Below are 22,347 nucleotides of genomic sequence, written 5' to 3' on the forward strand. Positions count from 1 at the left end.
GTCCTACAGCTACAGTGGAAAGAATGCCTTGTAATTTCCAGCTCTAATTTATTCCAAGCTAGTTTATTGCTATTTATTCCTGTACCAGTGTTGTCATTCAGATTAAATAGCTCCTTTCTCTCCCCAGTGTTTGCTGCCTGATGTCTTCAGAGAAACCAATCACATACCCTCTCTGCTTCCGTATTTCAAGACCAAATAAATTTTGCTCTTTCAGACCATGCCTATACTAGCAAGAAATAGCCATGTCATGAGGGTAGGTGTTGGCTCATGATTGCCCGCTAATTCTTATGCTTCCTGGCACAGTTAGGCATTTGCTAACCACCATCTCCCAGACAATGCCAGCACACAGTACATGAGAACAGCACGGAGCAAGAACTTGTCCTAATAAGCTACTTGGACACAGCTATCCTGCTATGGAAAGCAGAATTCAGGGTTGTTGAACGGGACTGAACCACACAGGAGTCCCTGACACACAGTTCAGAGTAGAAATTCATTCTTAAATTCCTGATTTTACACTTAGTGCTATTTAATCTCATTTTTACTACTGGAGGTTCATAAGATCATCTGGTTCTTTATTATATAGTATTCAAGTACCCAACATCGTGTCACCAGTGTATTTAATTATAGCATTCTTGTTCTCTATGCCAGGACCACTAGTGAAAATATTAAAGATCCTCCCCAGTACTAATACTTAAGGAACTCAGCTAGGAAGTTGCTTTCCCCTCTATATTATTATTCAATTAATCCTCATATTATCGGTTTAACCAATAATTTCTAGGTGGCCTTGTATCATTTAATCTTCTGCAAAGAAGTTACAGTTAATTGTTACACTCTAATCCCTAGACATTTCTGCACAAAATTATTTCCTTGAATTCCTCGGTTCAACTGATTTTGCCAATTTGTTCCTTTAATTACTAAAAAAAAAATACTTCGCTCTGTAGATACTGTTAGAGCAACTTTGCTGATGGATTAAAAATTTGTGATGGAGAAAAAGCAGTTAAATTTTTCGTAGAAAAATAGAGAACGGCAGTTATGGCTGGAGTAAGGTAATACAAATGCACATTAGAATTACTCATTTTCAACAGTTTATAGCAAATTGATTGACAAACCCAGAATGTCTGAAAATATTAAGTTTTATTTAAGAAACATTTATTTAAACATATTCTTATTGTCTTAAATATCTTACAATTAATTCAGGCAAAATAAATACTGTGTTCCACCAGATTTGGCACACAACAGAATCATACAAATGACAGTTCCAAATTGTTTTATTTTACAAAGATTTTTACTCTCAAAGGCACTGGTAAAAATATTCAAATATCTTACAGTGATTTGATTCTGAGACTTTTGTTGCCTGAAAGTCTCAATTAGATGTTATTTATGCCACTTTGTGTTCAAAGTTCTGTACTAATGTGGCAGCTTCATTAAGGAACCAGCTAATAAAAATAACAAATGATCTACAGCACAGAGGTGCTAGGCATATTCATTAGTTAATGCTTGCAAACTGTTTGAAAATGAGTGGCACTAAGTGTTCACAGGTTATTTAGTACTACAAGACACAATATCAACATCTAAAAGGTGCCAAAAAGAGAGAAAATGTGACAGGACCACAATAGGCCTGGGGTTTGTATGCAGATGGCATTAAAAAATGATGGCGTTAAATTGAATGCCATCTGAAGCAAACAGAACTACACCACTTTCATCATTTGTGTCACCACTCATTACTGAAATTGTTTGAGAAAAATGAAAGATCCAACTCTAATGAAATGTAACAGAATGGTAATTGAAAAACTGATATAGCTGTCATGCAGTTACTGCTGTACTGAATCCCGCATAAACATTTTTCAACTTAACATAAACTTGATGCCTAAACTTTCAGTGCAAGCTGCAAAGCTCAGACAAAAATGAGATACACATAAGCACAGAGTTATAGAATACCTTGAGTTGGAAGGGACCCATAAGATTCATTGAGTCCAGCTCCCTACTCCTTTCAGGACTATCTAAAACTAAACCACATGGCTAAGAGCATCATTAGATACTCCTTGAACTCTGACAGGCTTGGCGCATGACCACATCCCTGGGAAGTTCCAGTGACCAATCACCTCTCTCGGTAAAGAACATTTTCCTAATGCCCAATCTGAACTTACACTTACACAGCTTCATTCCATTTCCTCATTTCCCATCACTGGTCACCTGAGAGGAAATCAGCACCTCCCCCTTGAGGAAGCTGTCACTGCAATGAAGCCACCCTTCAGCCTTCTCTTCTCTAAGCTGAACAAATCAAATGACCTCAGCTGCTTTTGCCCTTGAGACCTTTCACTGTCTTGGTCTCCCTCCTCTAGACACACTCCAACAGTTTGATGCCCTTCATATATTGAGGCACCCAAAACTCCACACAGGACACAAGGTAAGGCCACACAAGAGCAGAGTAGGACAGTCACCAGTTGTTCTATCGAGGCTGGAAACCTACATGGAGATGCATGCTGCAACGGCTACACCTCTTATGCCTACATTAGATGCAGCCACAGTTAACCCTGACAGAATAGCAAGAAAATCTAAAAGAATAGTTTACATTTATGTTGGTATTACCAGTTTCATAATTTTCAAAACAGAACAGGAGAGTAAGTGTAGAAAAGCAACAGACTTAGTGACACCTAATAAGAGTCAGATATATCCTACTTACAAATTCCTAATAAATTTATTGTAAAATAACCTTATTTTACAAAATAAAGGCTATTGTAAAATAAGGTTATTGTAAAATAACCTTATTTTACAAAAGGAAGAAGGAAGTTTTGTGCAATGAAATAAAGTTTTGAGGTTTTTTTACTCCAGTGTCAAATAGTCCCCTTTGTTAAGAAACACATCCGGTTAATTGCCTGTATTTCTACTTCACATATATATTGACACTCTCTGTACTTCCATAATTATTTTTTCCTTTAAAATATCTATAAATTCCACATATGCAAAATCCGTCTGCTAATTCACTATCCTGTTGAGGTAGTTAGGTGAAGGGTAATTCCTCTTCACTGCTACTTTAAATTAACAGGCTTTCAAAATGAGATTACTGCTTTCCCTAAAACAAGTGCTATTTCGCATTTCACTCAGATAATTGTATCTACAATTTAATGACCAATTCCTGCTTTATTGTTCATTTGCATCCTTCCCTCTTGCAGGGAAAGAGATAGAAGGTGGTAAAATTCTTCACATACAATTTATGTGTATACACTATGTGTATAAAGCAGAACAATACAGTCTTATACCCTAAGTCCTTTATGAACTTCAAAACTCTAATATGAGAATACACCATTATGTTACACCTTCTTAGAGCTGTATAAAAAGTAGAAAAGTAAATCTCCGGAAGTACTGACAGGCACTGGTAGTATCATAACAAAATATTTCTGGCTCCCTCTAGTGGGCTTCAGTTATGTACCATGTTAGTAATTTTGCAGTAACGCACCAATAGTAAAGGGTCTTGGAAAGTTACAAAAACTTTGAAGTCTTCCTTCAATAATTCTGGCATTTCTGTAAACACCCCCTAAAGTGAGACAGATTTCTTTAAAGATTCCTGTTTAATTTTTTCTTTTTTTCTTAGATTTCAGATCTAGATACTTGAAAAGCTTAAAGGCCCTGGTTCAACAATGTATTGATCTACTACCTAAGTATTCCAATAGTGTCCACCCCACTACAGTGTTCTCTGATAACATTGTTCGTGCTATAGTGCCAGCTTTTCTATAAACAAAACTAGGTGTAGGTACTTTAGGATTTCTTAAAATCTGTGAAGCACAGATTTCCACAGTGCAAATCCTTGAATATTTCTAACTTGCAAACTCCCCTGTGTCAACAGTGAACATCAGCCACAGATGAAGATGCTTCAAATACTTTTATTCTTAGAACAGCCTGGGTTTACTTTTTTCTTTTTTTCTTTTTTTTCTTATTTTTTGGGTTTTTTTAGATTTTTTCACCTCAGTAGTATGAAGGGTCTCCTTAAAATAGCTGGTTACAAATAGCAAACTCATTTAGATATATCAAAGTGACAAAAAAATTAAAGATTTCCTTTAGTTCTCTTGCACAGCTCATATTATCAGAGCATTCAGTAGCAGGAGGTTTCAAGTTCCAAATTAGAACCAATGAAGCATTTTATTTTTTTTTTAAATTATTCAAAATATACTTGAAGAATGTTAATTTTATTCTCTAATTTGAAAACTCTTTTTTTCCCATATCTGCCAGTACAAAGAAATCAAGTGTTTGAAAACCTTATTTAAATGTCATAGAAGCACTGACAAAGTTTTGTGTAGTCTTTCAGTTAGGTTTTTTCTTTACTTCTTATAACTAGGATACTAGCTTCAGTAATATGTGTAAATCAAAGTGGATAACAGATAATGAGTATTCCAGTAAACTGCCTCCTGGTTTTATATAACAGATAACCACAATTGAGCTTACGAAGATAAGCTTAATGCTATGGATTCTAGAACCGAAATTCCAGCTCATTCCTCAAAATACACTTATATACACTGATAGTATTTCAAAAGACTTTAAAGAATTGGTAAATTGTTAAGAAAAAAACCACAAAAACAACACGGAAAGATTGAGAGCACCCCCTACTATAACTAATGTTTGCAAAGGCAAGAGTTCCAGCATCAATTAACTGCCACAAAGAGATAAATCTCTCAAAGACTGATTCTATGTATGTCTGATTTTCAAGTGAGGGAAGGAAAGCACTCTTTCAGGGAAAAAAAAAAAGATCATTATTAGTCAAGTTGGAAACAATACATTTACCATTAGACAGCACAGAAGACTTGATATAATACAAAAAAGGGAAATAGTATTCTGTTTCTTAATGTATCTAATCTGAAAAATATGTTTCCATAACACAGCTGATATACAATTTACAGCCTGCTGTATCCAGCTCTAACTCTGACTCACTCAATATCAATGAACAGTAGACACTGTCCTCAGTTTTGAAGCAATACGATAGTACTGCATCTTTCTTATATCTGGTTCAGAACTACATGTTACCTGAAACATGGTACCTACAGTTTCTGAGAGAGTAACAGATGGTTAACCTCACCACTATTTAAATGTGTTTATTATATAGTAAAATATTAAAACTGATGGCTAAAGGAGCATGTATTCCATAAAGCCTATAGAGTGAGGATATGTATGTTTCTAAATTTTCTATCACTTTCTCTAAATTCACTGAAATCATCCTATTCAAAAAAACAAGTCAATAAAACTGGCTACTTTCATCATTTTCATCACATTCACATCAAGGTCCTCACATGGACATAGTATTCAGTTCATAGTTCTGAAGGATGATTTTTTCAAAATACAGCAGTTCGTAATATTAAAGTTATGAAGTACGGGCAAAACCCCCCACATTCATGCAGTTTCACTGACTGTTAAAGAAAAAAGGATTAAGATGAAATAAAAATTTAACAATTTCTAACTATTCTATGATTCTAATTTAAAGGATTCCTTGGGACCCGGGCCAAAATTACTGGAAAGGTAAATGTTCATCATCTACTAAAGATTTGCAGAATTTCTTGGGATCAGTCATTTCTTCACTCCTATTTGACAAGTTATGTCCTATAAGCATATGGCACATGAGAGAGGAAGAACCCACATCAAAATTAGTATCATCATATATATTTAACTGTAACCAGAGTTTGAACATTATCATGCACATCTGAAAGGATGAAAGCCACATGATGTGCTGGTTTGGGCTGGGATCGAGTTAAAATTCTTTACAGTAGCTTGCCTGGGGCTATGTTTTGGATTTGTGCTGAAAATAGTGTTTATAACACACTGATGTTTTAGTTACTGCTGAGCTGCACTTACACAACATTGAGGCCTTAGCTCTTCAGACTGTGCTGCCACTGATTAGGTTGGAGGTACATGAGGAGTTCGGAGGGGACAGAGCCGGAACAGCTGACCTGAACCAACCAAAATAATGTTCCATACCATATGATATGCTCAGCCACGCTGGTGGGGGCCATTGTTTGGGAACTCACTGGGCATCAGCTGGTTCATGGTGAGCACTTTGTGTCATTTGTCAGTTTCATTTCCTCTCCTTCTGTTTCTCTGGGTTTTTTTTAATCTTTCTTTACATTTTTATTTTTTATTATTATTTTTTTAATAATTAAACTGTTTTTATCTTAACCCACAAGTTTCTTTCTCACTCTTCCCTTCCAATTCTCTTCCCATCCCACCAGGGTGAAGTGAGCAAGCATCTGAGCAAGCATCTGTGTGGTTCTTTAGTTGCTGGCTGGGGTTAAATCACAACACAGGACAACAAAGCTTCTCTTCCACAGTGAAAACACATTTTATGAACTTACAATAGTACCAACTAGAGTCCTTGCCTAAGTAGCATATTTGCAATTCTTCCTAACTGTAGAAATGTAGTAAATGCTGAGGTATATGGGACGAATCTCAGTAATTTTGTCGTATTCTTAGGTTTTAAGAATAATAGCCACAGCTCCCTCACACGACAACCACAACTGTAAAGGAATAACAAAGCTCTCACTGCAGAATTTTCAAATGAGAAGGAAAAAGAAACTGACTTGCTCTTTTACATTTCATATGACATCATGAACTTTCTGAAGGGCTGCTTACGGTTATTGTAACTAAAGAGAAACATATACCCAGATCTGGGCTGAATGATTTCAGTATACATGGAAAGAGTTTTACTTCCCCTTTGAGTAAAAAAGGATGATACTTCATGTCTAGTATTATTTAAAAAACTATCCAAATTATGTCAGGGCTGCCTAAAACAGAAGCTGTTTAAGTTCTATTAATTCCCCAAATTCAGTGCTAGAGTCCTTCTCCTGTGGCAGGACTGCTGTTAATTGAGAAATACTGGCTTCGGAGAGGTCAGTAAGAGGAAATAGAGATTACTATTCAACTCTTCTTATGGCCTAGAGACAAGGTCTTTTCAGCTCAGCATCAGCTGTGAGAACTGCTGCATACTTGAGGGAGAAACAGGAAAGAGTATGCATGTTCAGTGTAAATTACAAATTCACAATATGTGCATGTCATCTGCCTCTGTTCTTCCATATCAACAGGTGTGAAGAAAAGTTTTCCAGGTTAATTAGACACTTGAAAAAAGTAGATCACTAGGTATCTCACCTACTGAGAACATTATCACAGTGACAGGAACAAAGTGGCACTGGGGCAGCGGGTTTGGATCAGTCACATCATCATCATCCTTGAAGGAAGTAATGTTGTAGATCCCATGCTCACTAATTTCATCACTGCAGAGTACATCCAGATTTACGGTACTATTATTCTCAGTTGTCTTAGACAATGTATGCTTTTAAATCAAACACATATATATTTATATTTACATATGAACATTTTTTGACAAAGGTGTCACAAAGTTCTGAAACAGTGACTGATCAGAGATAATTTATGAAACTTCTCATTTAAAATAACTTGCAGCAGACCACTTCTGATTAAGGACTTGATCTTTATCATTAATGATCATTAAAGTCATTAGCTCGCAGCCTTCTTTGTTCAGCATGTCACCTATGCTCTATAGGAGGCTTCAACTAATAGAACCACATGCTGATCTGAATGGTAAGTAGTAAATAAAAGTATACCTGTTTAAAAAATCACTAAAAACAAGGATCATATCTTCTTATCTTTACCAAAAAGGTTAACATGTTTCATTTACACAAGGTTTTCCTTAAGTAATCCCCAGATAATCTGTGCTGGTAGTGTTGTACTAAACATGAGAAGGAAAGATTAATAAATAATGTTAACAGAAGCTAAAAGTTATAGGCAAGGGAAAAGCCTAATAGGCTTGGATTCATTATTACTTAAAAATGAATTTAAAATTTGTGACACAACTACAATAGAACAATCAGAATCCAAACACAAAATGTATCTATGGTATTTTATTAATAATAAAACTACAGAAGTCTAATGCTGCAGGACTATAGTCTCTTCTAAATACCAAATAGATAAATGAAGAAGCTATAAAACAAAACCAATAATATTTATCATCTAGAACGATTCCAGAAAAAAAAGAGATTACTGCAAAATAAAACAAAAAAATTTTTTGCAACATGGGCCATAATAATAAAGAATTTTTTCCTGAATAAAAAATAGCTGGTTTGGACATTTTTAATGACCACTTGAGATTGGTGTCTGGTTCTATAGGCTAAGCTGTGAGCCGACTTTCACTTTTTTGCTACAAAATATTCATGTTCAAAACAATGCAAACAATTACGCTCTTCCCAAATGAGTGAGGCTAGATATCCAACACAGTGAATGTTTTCTTTGGCCTCTCCCAATGACAAAAAAGAAGCAAAACCAGGATAAGATAAAACTGAAAAATAATTTAAATTAAGTGTTCTGGGTTCCTTGGAATTTCCTTCCCATGTACCAATCAACACCAATTTGTTAAAAAATATAAATAGTCAACATGGTGTTATAGTTTAAAAATGATCCAATACTGGATGCAAACAGATAACTAGACAATTGCACACATTGGAGGGAAAAGAAAGTATTTGAACCCTATCTTTGATGCAGGGGTACAACTACTCTAACCTCTTGGAAAGACACCATATATTCCCTTCCTAGAACTGTAAGAAACCCAAATCATTAACAATAATAAATATCACCTTTCATAATCACATGACCAAGTATCTGAGAGCAAGAACACCTTAATTAAAGAGGTCATGACTCTGAAGTTATGTAGCAATTACACTGAAACTGAAAGATAAACAGGTTAAATGAACACTGATGATTAACATTGCCCCAGTTTAAACATTTAAAGATAAATGGGAGGTGCACCTTTATACATAGTGAACTAAATGACTAAGGCTGGGTTAATAAAGATACACCTAAGACTCCATCAGTATAAAAACACTCTAGGGATTTATTTTATGAAAGCATATTAGCCCCAACATCAAACAGAACTGTTAATTTTTAATGTATTTGGTTTACGAATCACAGTTGTTTTTTTTATTTTCTGCCGATCTAAAAAAATAACAAGTACTTGTGAAATGCATGAAACTAACTGTGAACTACAAACATTAACACACATCAATTGACTGAAATTGAATTAGCTACCTGAAATCCAGGCTTTTCCGTAGATCTCCTTGGTGCTGAATGGAGCCATCTTTATAATAATTCAAACCGAGGACGTTTTAATTCTCAAATACCCTCCTATTTCTACTTCATAGGTGACATCTTGTTTAAACACAGTATTTTTCACATTTATTTAAATTTCTTCAATATCCACTGAAGCTGTCTACATAAAGCCACTCACATTATGTTGAATAACTGTCCTGCCTGTGCATCCAATATTTCATATATGAACAGATGCTTGTTATACAAATTTCTTTTTTTCAGACAGCAGATCTAAACAGCAAACAAACAATATTAGTCCAGATGCAAGGCCTTTTCATTTAATTCCTCAACCTATCAACAAACTGTTCCTGGAAGGCACTAGCTAAATAAAACTCTAAGTAAACAATTAAGGAAAACAACCCAACACCTTGGGAGGTTTGCAGCTTTACTCTATTACTAGCAATGTCTTCATTATTTATATATATAGGCACTGGTTTCCAGCCACTGAAGCTGAATCTAGATAATTAAACATTTATACCATCCCCTGCTATGCCATAATGTCTAACTGTATCCAAAGAGTCCTAGGTGTGCTGTTACACACCTGGGACTGAAACAAGGAATTTGCTGAGCTGCCTTTGATAAAGGTCTACACCTGGAACTTAATAGCACATGATACGGTTTCTGAATATTGCAACAGGTGGCAAATATAACTTAATGGTCAAGAACTCTTTCATCTTGTGGTTCCAGAACTGCAAATAGCTCTATTAGACTGAACAAAAATGAAAAGTGAAAATTTATTGATGTGATAAAGTATCTATTGTTATTACACTTTTTCCATACCATTTTAAGATATGATTATTTTAGGATACCTTGAAGAAGAATTTAATTGGAAAATGTATAGATTTTGCACAATTTGTAATCAAAAGATAAAATTTCTAGTACTATAAGTGTAGGAGAAACAACAAAATGAAAGCCAACCCCTCTAACTTCACCAGGCAATTCTATTGCTTGTCAGAAATTCAGTGCTATCTAAAAGCAAACCAACTACTTCTCATTTTTGTACTATAAAATTACAATGCTGTAGTGTACATGTACAGGACAAGGTTTACAGGAGGAACTAGTACATTTCATACTGACTGTGTAGGTGAAAAAAACTGATTTTTTGGGCATGTAAACCATTGCTCATCTAATACAGAAGTACATAGAATCACAGAATAGTTAGAGTTGGAAAGGACCTTAAGATCATCGAGTTCCAACCCCTATATATGACAGCAAAGAGATTTTCAGACTTCTAATTTACTGTTCATTCTTAAGCAAGAAGCATAACCGACTGTATTCTTCAAGGGCAGAGCTTACTAACAAAAGCAGAGTTCCACTACATAGGTATAAAACCCCATGCAGTCATCAGATTAACTAGTTAAGACTATTCTGAAGCTACATTGTATTAAGAAGTTGTTTTAGTTTTATTTTCCAACTAACTTTCAAATACAAAAAAAGCTGAAAAGAAGACCAAGTTTCTAGGATCACATCCCCCTGTATTTGAATACCATTCATCTGTGCAGGAGAAAACTGGCTAACTTAATACAAGTTGGACTATAATATAGTGCAATCACCCTGTTCCTTGACTGTGATGATCAACACAGAGTGTATCTTAGTATGACAGTAAGGCCATCAAAGTTAACAACACGAGATCTAATTTAGGGAAAACATTTACATTTATGTTTACATGCCAATTTAATCATCAGTAGGATGCATTTACTATATCTGGTTTTCAACTTGATTTCAACCTGATCTCAGGCAAGTTTAAATCTGCATTTTTAATAAGATGTATGTATACTGACTACATGTTATTGGGGCATATCACAGCAATCTTGAAAATAGTGAAAATGGAAAACTACCTCATGTTTTTGAGCAGACAACGCTATTTGACTGTTCATTCAGAGTAATTTTAATACAGAGAAAAGAAGCAACTTCGTATTTAAATATATTGAGAGTCTGTTTGGTTTATGTTTTGCAAGAAACAGAAGACAAAAAAAACCATGGGCTTTCAATTGCATTCGTTAGAAGCAACTACTCTTGGAGGGGCATCCCGTAGTGATGAAGGAAACAAGAGTGAACTCTGAACACAGTAAGGTAAAGGAGAGCAGTTTAAACAAATGGATATATGAGAAACAGGATCAGAGAACAGCATAGGACAAGTGGTCCAAGACAGGAAGTTCTAAGTTGCCAACTCTTCAAATTACTTTTAGAGATCTCAATCTGAAAGACAATACTCATGAGCTGAGGAAAAGCATTAAGCTTCCTGCAGCATAGAGGCATCCCAGAAAACTATTCTAAATAAAGCTACTACAGGAGGCTTTTGTCAGAAGTACTCTAAGGCTAGGTAATACTCTATTGGTTTTGCGAGTTCCTTTGTAAAAAAACTGTTTTTTTTTCCAAATTTCAGTAATTCGGAAATTAAAACCCTATATCCTTCAGAGCCCATGAAAAAATTGATGAGCCTCAGAGTGTGTTTATTCATAAGACACTGTCAGTGAGATTCAAGTGTTAAGAACAGAGTAAAGACTTCAGCCAAGCAGGTATTTTCCAATAGCAAGAAGGGAGCAGTTGGAGGAGAAACATATGGTTTCTACAAATATTAGTCACATTTATGCAATTCCAGGTGAGAACGCTGTAGGACACTGTGGGGGTACAGACCTGCAACATAGATGGTTTAGAAACAGTAGGATTCTTGGTATGGCCCAGGTTCAAAAACTCTTTCTCTTGTTTAACAATGAAATGTCCACAAAATGACAGCAAGCATTCCTACCACCACATGGGTCTCTCCTGACTGGAATAATAGTAGTCATTACTCTGGAATATGGTGAAGGAAAACTGAAGAATAGGAAATTTTAACTAGAGGAAGACAAAGGGAGAGAGAATAACACAATGGTAATTGCTTTTGATAATTTTTAATGTCATTTTGTATAGAATTGTTTTCTGAGACTAATTTGCTAAACATAACTGTGATTGTCTGAATTCTCTCTAGGAATCTCAAAGATTATTAAAATTTGATGTAATGATCAAAGTTCAAATAACATTACAAAGCCAAGCAAGTCATTAGGGGAATTAACCTTGGTAACTATTCAGTAAAAATACTTGGCTTTGAATTTGCTTAGTGGAGTCTTTGAGATCTTTGAGATTATCAAAAAAAGATTCTGCAGGTTCTTAACACTGGTGAAGGTGAAGACTTGATTTTTAAAGACAAGCTATATCTCCGTGTTTTAAGTACTTCAAAACACATAATGTTACAAAGGTAGAAAACTTACTTCAACAAAATTGTCAGATGTTTTATCAAAATGCACAAGAAATAAAGACAGAAAAAGACGGAGGCTGCCTAGCATTGCTCCTCAGGTTTGCCCTTTACAGAATTGTAAACATTTGTTGCAAACAATGTTTCCATGTAATTTCATGAAGTTGCATCTAACTTGAACTATAAAACCAGCTTTTTATCTCTGTACCTGAGATAGGTATAAAGAAAGAATAAGAAAACAAACACTTGAAAAATAAAACATGAATTGATGTATCTAAACCTCCAATGTCCATAAACACTGTATAGGGACTTTATCAAAGTTTCTAAAAGTCAGATGATGACTCGCAAGAGAAGGAACCTAAATCAGGAGTAGTGTTTTATCCTGTCAACTGTTTCCAAAAAACTTCCTGTATTAAGTTGCTTACTTATTTGTTTTCTCCAGAAATATCAGTGATTACTTCAAAGCCATTGCCTTCAAGCAAGGGCACATAGTATGTAAGCTCATTTAAATTCAGGATAACATTTACATAAAGAAAAAAAAATCCAAAAGATGGAAAAAATTCACTAATCACAGTTTTTCAATTTAAAAATAAACTGTTTCCTTCTCAGAGATCGCCTTATTCTTTTACAACTTGGCATAAACTGCTCCTTTCTAGTACATTTGGGTCTCCATTTTGCAAAAGTACTTCTTAATACACTTTGATACTAGACAAATGAAGTACTGGGTTATTTATTAGTCATTCCCACATCCTACACAGAAGAGCACACAGTGAGCTTCATACTCCAAAGTGATACTAGTACGTAATATAAGTTCTCTCCTATGTGTGTTTAATTGTACAACTAGCACGTTACGACCCAGTCAGAATTCACATCCAGCTCCATTTCCCACCGCCATAAACAGTACCAGTAGACCAGTGTGTGATTGTCTCAGTCAGTCAACACCATATGCTGTCCCAGCTTTTCTGAAATCTTAATTTTTATCAAAAATATGGCAAAATTTCTACAGGGCACATACTAAAATGTCTTTCTGCTCCATAACTCCTCACAGATCTGATGATTTGAATACACCTCATTTTCCAAATCTGTGTTGTTTAATTTGGTCAATGGACCACCAACAGTCACCAAGTACCTACAACTTTACTTAGGAGCATTGTAGATTGAACTTGCCTTTCTGTGGTTACAAAATATAGAATAGGCCTCTTAAGAAATACTGGAATTCACACCTTCTTTGATATGCTAACACTGAAAAATGAAGTATAACTGGTAATAATAGGGATTCTCTTATATGGGTTAACCTAATGATAAATACTGTACCACACAGAATTTTAAAATCCTGTTTATATTGAAGTATCTGTTTTGATGGCATCTGCATACGATATACTATGGGTTTCAGCAGTGCTCTGAGCACTAAAATAACAAGGTGAACAACACTGCTGTCCCCACTTCACAATGTTTGTAGTCAAGAAAATGTTGACCTAAAATACTTATTGTTCTTTCTGCTTTCATGACTTGTAAAACATCTATTTCAAAATCGCTAGAAACAGATAGTACATAAAGCAACTTGAGGCACCATCATTACTTACATTAAAATTTTGCTACTCCCTGCCTTCTGTAACTTCACAACCTTTTAATTTTGAAAAACAAACTCTAATAAAGTAGGCCAAAAGAAAACTGTAACCTGCCAACAGACTGAGGACCAGTATGTTGCCCACCACAAAGATTGCTTGCCTACTAGTAAAAGCATATCTGTAACGTTAACAGCAGATGGCTTACAACTTCTGTATGAAGTATTTCTGAACTACACAAGTTAAATGTGAGCCTTGACACTTCTATCAGTAAGAAAAAGATACATTTATCGTAGCAAGAGACTTAGCTGTGTACACATTCACTAAATGCATACGAAAGCTAAAGAGTTCTTTACTCCATCTAATATAGGAACTTACTTGCCAAGCACTAAAGGGCAAGTTGCTTTTGCAATTGCAACTCTTTAGGATACATTAGAGACTTTCATGGGAGAGCAGATTTACACTAGCTCAGGTAGTTTTCTCTGTTCCGTTATTTAAAAACATCACATTTAATTTGGTAATATATTGAAATATACCCAGGCTTATTCTCAAATTCAGTATTATATTACCTTTTCTAAATGTAGCTAAATTAAAACCAGATTAAAATATTTACTGTAGGTGTAATATTACCAAGACAAACACAGTGTCAGTGGCATGCATAACATCTAACATCAGTTCAATATTATGCTCAATACAATATGTGCACTACATTTTAGGTATGCCTACAAGCCATTTAATTTAGAAAATTAGTGGACAACTCTGTGGCATTGCTTGCATATTCCTAAATGTTTAGAATATATATGTTTTCTTAATGTTTACTGGTATCTAACTGTATTGTCATTGAAAACCAAAACTGAACCACTGTGCTGAAAAACATTGAAAGATAAAATGTTGAGTTCATACATATCAATGATACAAACAAGACTACCACAGGCTGCAAAACTATTTTGACAACTTTATGCCACTTTGATAAAATTTGTTTGTATTTTTGTAAGATAAACACCTGTGAGATATTGCCTAGTTTGTTTTTGGTTTTTTTTAGACTGTGCACATATTGTATTGCAAAACTAAAGGATCAGTAGAGGCATGCTCACAAAAGCTGCAAACAGAGACGAATATCATGCAAACTGTTCACAAAAACTCACAGATTATTAGTATTTTATCTGAAAATCAGGTAAGCCTTTCATGCCAAACATTGCTTTCATTTTAATGACAGTAACTCCCCTTGCCTTGAATGGGAATTACACCTGTGTAAATGAAAGCAAATGTAGGCCAGGAAATAAGTCTATGCATAAAAGAACTTTAGACAGAAAAAGGGCTCTAACCACTTTGTCCTCCTGGAGTTCATATCCACGAAAGCAAGAAAGAAAGGACAGAGAAAAGACAAAGAAGGAAAGAGTCACTTTCATTTTGAAAGCAGCAATAATATTTGTCAGTAAAATAAATGAACAAATATCAAAGGAATTAATATATATCTTTCTTATCACTCCTAGTGGTGAAAAAGAGCTAGTGAAAAATGTGTCATTTTAATAACTTTCTTAATCCTTTCATGGGTGAAATTGAGATGACTTTATATAGCAAAAAAAAATATTTGTAGAAAAACCATCTGCAGAAAAAAAAACTATTTTCATAAAAATAATTTGGGAGAATTGTCCAGATCAGCTCAATAAATCAAAAGGGGCATCTCATAAAAAGGATGCAGAATTTAGTTCTGCATGCCTTGCACCCCAGTATTGCAAATGAGTAGCATACATCCACCCTTTGCACTTGCAAAGTCCCATGAAATGCTGCATGTTTGTTTACTGCAGCCAGATACAGGCTATGTATAGTGGCATAACTGCCTGTTAGTCACTCAACTAAAATACTGGTTTTAAAGCAAGGAGACAGAGTTTGTCACAAGTGTGACATCTGACATGACATTTAGACATTAGACTAAATGTCATGTCAGAGCTATATCATTTATACTTCTTTTCATACCCATAAATATTAAATACATTCTCATAATTATTTTTCTTGAAGGAATTGTCTTTTTAGCTGTCTAAAACTGTAAATGGAATGTTTTTTGTGAATTATGTTTGTACCTTAACTTCACATGTTATGAAGACTAAATCTAGATGTGCAATTAAACACTTAGCCATGTTGGAAATATGGCTGCTCATCAAGAAAGGGTGACAACTCATTTTATAGCTTTATTGTTCAGATACCTATGTGACATGTAACTTTGTGCTCCTCTGCTCTTACAGAAGTTTTATGTTCCCCCCACAATACAAGAGGTAAAACAGGACAGAATACAGCAGAGGCCAACCAAGACACTCAAGACACTCAAGCACACAATATACAAGGAGAAGTAAGGGAGACAGGCTTTTTTAGCCAAAGGAAGGTCAGAGTAGGGAAGGGTGCAGGAAGAGGGGAACTACTTGCATTCCTCAGCTACTAGAAGGTGAACTGTAGGGAAGACAAAGACAGAATTTTCTTGAAGATGCACAACTAACGGACCAAATGCAACAATCAAGGGATTGGACTGGATATAAGAAAAAAAAAACAAAAACAAAATCACAAGTGTGGTTAAGCACTTAAAGACGTTGACAAAGAGGTTACAGATTCTTCATCCTTGGAGATTTTTACAGCCCAGTTGGACAAGATCCTGAAAACCTGGTCTGACTTTGAAGTTAATCCTGCTTGGAGCAGGAGATTGCTCTAGATAACATCCGCAGGTCTCATATGACCCATCTTATTCTATGAACCTCTGTACAGCAGTAAAAGATTAAAGTGCTTTCAAAGATGCTGAGGGGTTAAGTGGCATTCTCACTAATACAAATAGCAAATACCATTGAAAGCCATCTAAATCACAGGACTTCTAAGCGTTATCACTCTGTGTGCGGAACTAGCAGGAGTTTCTGTCCTACTGCAATAAGAGCAGCAGTGGTCATAGATGTTTTAAATGGAAACATTTAGTGCTTTGATTTCTCATCCTCACTGCTGAAGAAATATACACTTCTTTGCAAAAGGAGCATAACCCATAAGAAGGTAGTTTTAGCACAAAGGCTAAGAAATTTTTAAAACTGTGAATGCCTGATGAGGTTGTTTTCTCAGTGAATGTCTCACAGCTGCAGGAAGGGTAGTAAGTAACAGCACAGAAGAGCAATTAAGTCAGAATAGTCCATCTCCCCACTTTAAAGATGCAGACAGCAATTAAAATAAAATGTTAAAACAAAAGAACTTGAGAAAATTAAATAAACTTCAAAAAGACACAGTAGATAAAGCAGGGCATGACAAAGATTTTAAATGCATTAAGTTGAATAAAAAATTAAATGTAGCAGGTTTCACAAAAACATGGGAAACAGTGAAATTTCAAACTAGAAAATAGGAATATCTTTAAAGCCATCAATAATGAATGAAAAATACAAATATTAAGAAGAGGTTAAAATTTACAGAAAGTTTTTAAAGGGGCAAAATTTTAAGAAAACAAAGTTTGAGATGAAATGTATCTTTATATTAATTGATTTTTTTTATCACATAACTTAGCTCACGGTTATGTGTGCCAGGGCTGGCCATTCTTTAGAGCAGGTTTGCCTGTTTCTAGCACAGTTCTTAATGTCTTAATAACTTAACTTCTTTTTTTCATATCCTGCAATGCACCGCTATCCCTGAAATTTTAAAATGTACTATAAATAAGGCCTATAATATTTCAAGAAGATGCTTAGAAGTTGTATTATTTCCTTGTAATTTTCACTATACAGGACCCATAGTTTTCTCATTTCATGACAATTAGGATTGTTTGTAGTGTTCTCCTCAAGGATACAAACTGAAGCATGGGACAAAAGGCAACATACAACTTACAATGTGGGAAATTCAGGTTAGATATAAGGACATTTTTTGTCTGTTTTTAATCATGAGAGTGGTCAAGCACTGGAATAGGTTGCTCAGAGTGGCTGCTGAATCTCCATACTTGAAGATTCAAAAGTGGGCAAGGCCCTCTGGAAACTTAGCAATTCTACATTCTTTCAGCAAGAAGTTGGATGAGATATCCTGCAGAGGTCCTTTCCACCCCAATTATTCTATGGTGACTTTTCCTCACTCATGAAGAAAATATAACTTCATTACACTTTTTATATGACTTTCTCCTACATAAAATACATCTGCATGTATTTAAACACTGTTTTGCCATTCATTAGGATTTCTTTTCCAATTTTATCTCTATTCCAAAAATAATGACTAATATTATTTATCCATTGTTTTGACTACTTTTATGCTTTTCTAACATAGTATTCCAGTCTAACCAAATTGTTAGTGATCATAACATGTAGAAAATTTTACTTACTAATTATTCTAATAGTCTCTGCAAATACAGAGATGATCTGCACCTCTTCATACTATGAATTATGTTCTATTTTTTTCACTCAGTATTTATCAGCTAAGATACAAGGATTTTTTAAAACACCTATGAGGACTAAAACCATAATACATAAGAAAATATGTAAATTCACACAGGAAAAGTTAATTCAGATGACTACATAAGTAGTGTACACACAAACCAGAAATAAAGATGTCTCAGAAATAAAAAAAATAAAGAGCAGAAACAAATCTTACTACAACACTTCTATATCTTTTAGAAATGACAGCTGAAGAGTTTTGAGACAGTTTCTCTAATAACTACTCCTATGCCATGAGTTTCTAATGTTAGGAATCATTGGCTCATAAATATTGATCTGGTAACTCTGTTCCATTCCATAACTGTCTCATTTTGCTAAATCTTAATTTGTGTTTAGATCAAGAGTTTCCAAAAAACAAACTTAACTTTAATCACAGAAAAGATAAAATTAAATGCATCCTAACATTTTAAGGAGAACATACAATTCACATTTCCTAAAACCTCAGGTTATATTAGTGAAAATCAAGCACCACTTAGGCAACAATTAAAATAATATATGTATATATATTTACAAACTATATATTAAGAGAGATTTTTCTCAGAAATTAATGGCCTAATGAAGAGTCTCAAACACTTCACCACACAAGAATAAGCTTTCCAACATAAAGCAGTAACCCCCAAAATTGGCCCTTAGAAAGGGCAGTTAAAACTCCAAATCCTGACTGTTTTGGAGTCTGTTTTGACTCCAAATACTGTTATCATAACAGTAATCAAGACTCGGTTCACACAAACTACCTATGTAGAATAACCTCCAGGATGAAGAGTATCTTTTCAGAACAGGCTATGAAATATAAAGATATGTGAAGGTACGTGAAGTCCAAGGCAAGCCATCATGCTTTATTAAACACATAAGACTCCTTCCAGCTTCTCAGCTGCTTCCCCCACATTGCTGTGAAACATTCTGGAGTTCATAGCAGTACAAAGAATAGCACTAAGAACCGTGGTGTACACTAGCTAAAGTGTAGCTAGTATAGTAGCTAGAAACTGATTTTCAGTATAACTTTTGAAAGAATAAAGAGGCTGTTCACCCCAAATAATAGAGAATTGATCATTGTTTCCAGATGTCATAATAATCATAGATGTTCACTATGGCCTTAACATTGTTCTCTTATAATCAGGACCAGATTTTGAATTGGAATTCTTTAATATATTTGATAATAAAAACACTATTCTATTCATGAAGAGACTAAGCTATGAAATTCATCCCAATTAGAAGAATAACTTTTACCACTGCCAGTTGTGAATTTACAACTTTTAAATTAGAGATTGTCTTTGGAATAATTCAGCAGCTGACTTTCTTTCAGAGGTACTTGTACTGAAATTCTCCAGAAAGATTAATACAATTGTTATCAGATTTTACAGGTGTTACATGGACTAAACTGAAGGAGGAAAAAAAAACAGGAATGAAAACATGTTTGGTTTAGAGAAATCCCTTCCTCAAGTTTGCAAGGTCACATGTCTTTTTCACGGAAATGCAGAATCAAACCATGTCTCCTAAGGACCAATTTATTTGCACGGGATAGGAAATCACTGACTTCATCCCAAATCCTAGCAACTTAGAAATTCTGATTGTGGCAGACTAATTCTTCAGTGCTTGCCAATTGTCAACAAAATGAAATGGATTATGCATTAGCACAAGCCTGCCAAAATTTTGTTTTCTGACTCCATTCAGATGGTCACACTGCAAGTCCTGAAGTTAGAACCATTCAACAAAAAGAACTTGATGGTTTTCTGAAAATCAGACATAGTCCCACAGAAATAAACAGAATGCAAAGCATTCACACAACCAGAGGGAGCTGAGGGAAGTTCCCTACTTATACCTTCGTAGTTCTGCATGTAGATGCTGGGTCCTACAAGACAACTGAAAATTTCTTATTTTTTATGTTCAAAGACAGAAAGAAGGATGTTTCAGTGGCTGCAAGTGATAGCAAGTTGTCAAACACACTGAAAGGAGGTAGTCAGCATGCATCAAATCAAGTTTTCAGACAAGTATTGTTTTCTTCCTCTACAACTGAAATGCTGGTTTAGTGAACTGGCATTCTGAGCTGTTGAAAATTTATATTCAGTGCACACTGTGTTGTATCTATCTGGAAGATGTATTTTTCCAATATTTTAGCATGAAAATTTCTCAGCTGCAAAAACCTCATTCTATCTACTGCATCATTCAGTGTGCATTCCCCTATATAAATCTGAACATAATTTAGAAAAGAACAGTAGCATATTTTGTATATCTGTGGCACCTATATTACTAAGAGCAACTACTACTTGCTGTCATGTTATTTATTTATTATTTCAGTTTTAACCCATCTGAAATTGTTCATAAACTTAAAAGAAGAAAGTTCAAGGTCCCTTAGTCCCATGAAATTCAAGCCTCCATCCTGACTGAATACTCCATTTACTAAGATAATAAGCAGTACAGAAGCAGCATTACCACCATTATCAGTTTTATTCCTTTGATCTTGAAGGAACTTCTACATAATGATAACTTTTGTGCAACCTGAACTGAATTTTAATGCCTGTATATCAGGCACTGTAACTAAACTGAAAAAAACGAATAAATCATCTAGTCATTCTGAGAATCTAATCTAATGCTCTGACAACAATCGAACACTTTCATGCTTTGCTCCTACTCACGACCATGAACTCTGTAAGCAGTAGTCCTCTTTCTTTGTGACCTTTGAAAGAGTTCTTTGCAATTCTACATCATCTGAGATGCATGCCGCTAATGTAGCTCTGTGCTAAACTATTTAGTAGCAGAATCTGGTATAAATGGCATGAACGTGGCTTGAAATTTGATATTATGAAAAAGTTCACAAACAGATCAAACAGCTCTATGAAAGAACATTGCAGACAGTTAAAGAATCACCTTATATAAGGCCCAAAGCAGACATATATAACCTGTCAAAAAACGTCCACAAAGAACAAAGAAAATCTAGTAAAGTTAAAACAGGAAGCTATTAGAAGTTATCCTTCAAGAAACTGAAGCTATACCCATTAAGGAAAACGGAAGGGAATGAATTCTGATGAATTCTGGTAGAGCATAAATTATTTTCATGAAATAATGTGTACAGGCATAAAAGAGATAATAAATAAGAGACTGCCAGTCTGTTGGAATTCAATGTTTTGTATTCATGTGCAAAATGGTTAGAGAGATACTTACTCTAGAACACTATTTTATGCAGAACGAACCAGAGGATATAGTTAAAACTGATATTTCAGAAAGAAAGCTGTAAAGTGAGTCAAAAAAAGAAAAAAAAAAAAGAAAAAAAAGTAAATTTTTAATATCAGGTGATATTCAGTGTAAAAGATCTCAAGTCTAAAACATCTATTAACTGTAATACAGTCTCTCACTGACAAGAAAAACAAAAGGTGGTAAGTATGATTCCAATTTATTTCTTTTTTAGGAATTTCACTGTTAGATCAGCTGAATAATTACTGAGTCTGACTTCCACATTGGTCAGACTTTTAAAAACCAAAATAGAGAATAAAATTAGCAAGCATATGAATAAATTATGATTCAATTTGGAAAAGTGAGAATGGCTTTAATGAAGGGAATTAATCTCTGTTACATGTATTATAATTCCTTCAAGGATTCACAAAGAACGTGAGTAAATGAGATTTATTCATACTGATGAGTTAGGCTTCCAGTCTTTTAAAGTATCTCATCTGCCATGGAATAAGAATGAATTCATCCATGAGAAAACAAGCAATGAAAAGATAAGAAGAAATGAATAAATGGTCAGGGTTTTTTAAGGGAGAAGTATCACCAGTGAAGCCTCACACGGGATCTGCCTAGAGATGCTCAGTCCAGCATATTCATAAATTATCTACAACAGAAATAAATGAGAGATAGAAAAGTTTATTTATCATACTAAAGTATCAGCAGTTGTAGAAAAAACACCAGCTGAGAAGAGCTGCAGAACAGACTCAGAATACTGAATGGAGAAGTCAGCTTACAGAAAGACGGATTTAGGTTAGACAGT

At 34.7% G+C, this 22,347-nt stretch overlaps 1 protein-coding gene across 39 annotated transcripts in view; it reads right to left on the bottom strand.

Annotated features, from left to right (window-relative positions):
* The window catches only part of RIMS2 (regulating synaptic membrane exocytosis 2), a 455,492-nt gene that overhangs the window by 349,976 nt on the left and 83,169 nt on the right, over positions 1-22,347 (bottom strand). For 28 of the 39 annotated variants that reach the window (XM_057408236.1, XM_057408231.1, XM_057408232.1 and 25 more), the window contains one exon: positions 15,258-15,269. The exons of the other annotated variants lie outside the window; for them this stretch is intronic. In XM_057408236.1, the coding sequence (XP_057264219.1) occupies positions 15,258-15,269 (12 nt within the window). The remainder of the gene's footprint in view (positions 1-15,257; positions 15,270-22,347) is intronic. 39 annotated transcript variants of the gene reach the window in all.

This window comes from Pezoporus wallicus, unplaced genomic scaffold (assembly GCF_028554395.1).
Source record: "Pezoporus wallicus isolate ANWC-B61680 ecotype Strahan unplaced genomic scaffold, APGP_CSIRO_Pwel_v1 contig_3815, whole genome shotgun sequence".
Lineage (NCBI taxonomy): Eukaryota > Metazoa > Chordata > Aves > Psittaciformes > Psittacidae > Pezoporus > Pezoporus wallicus.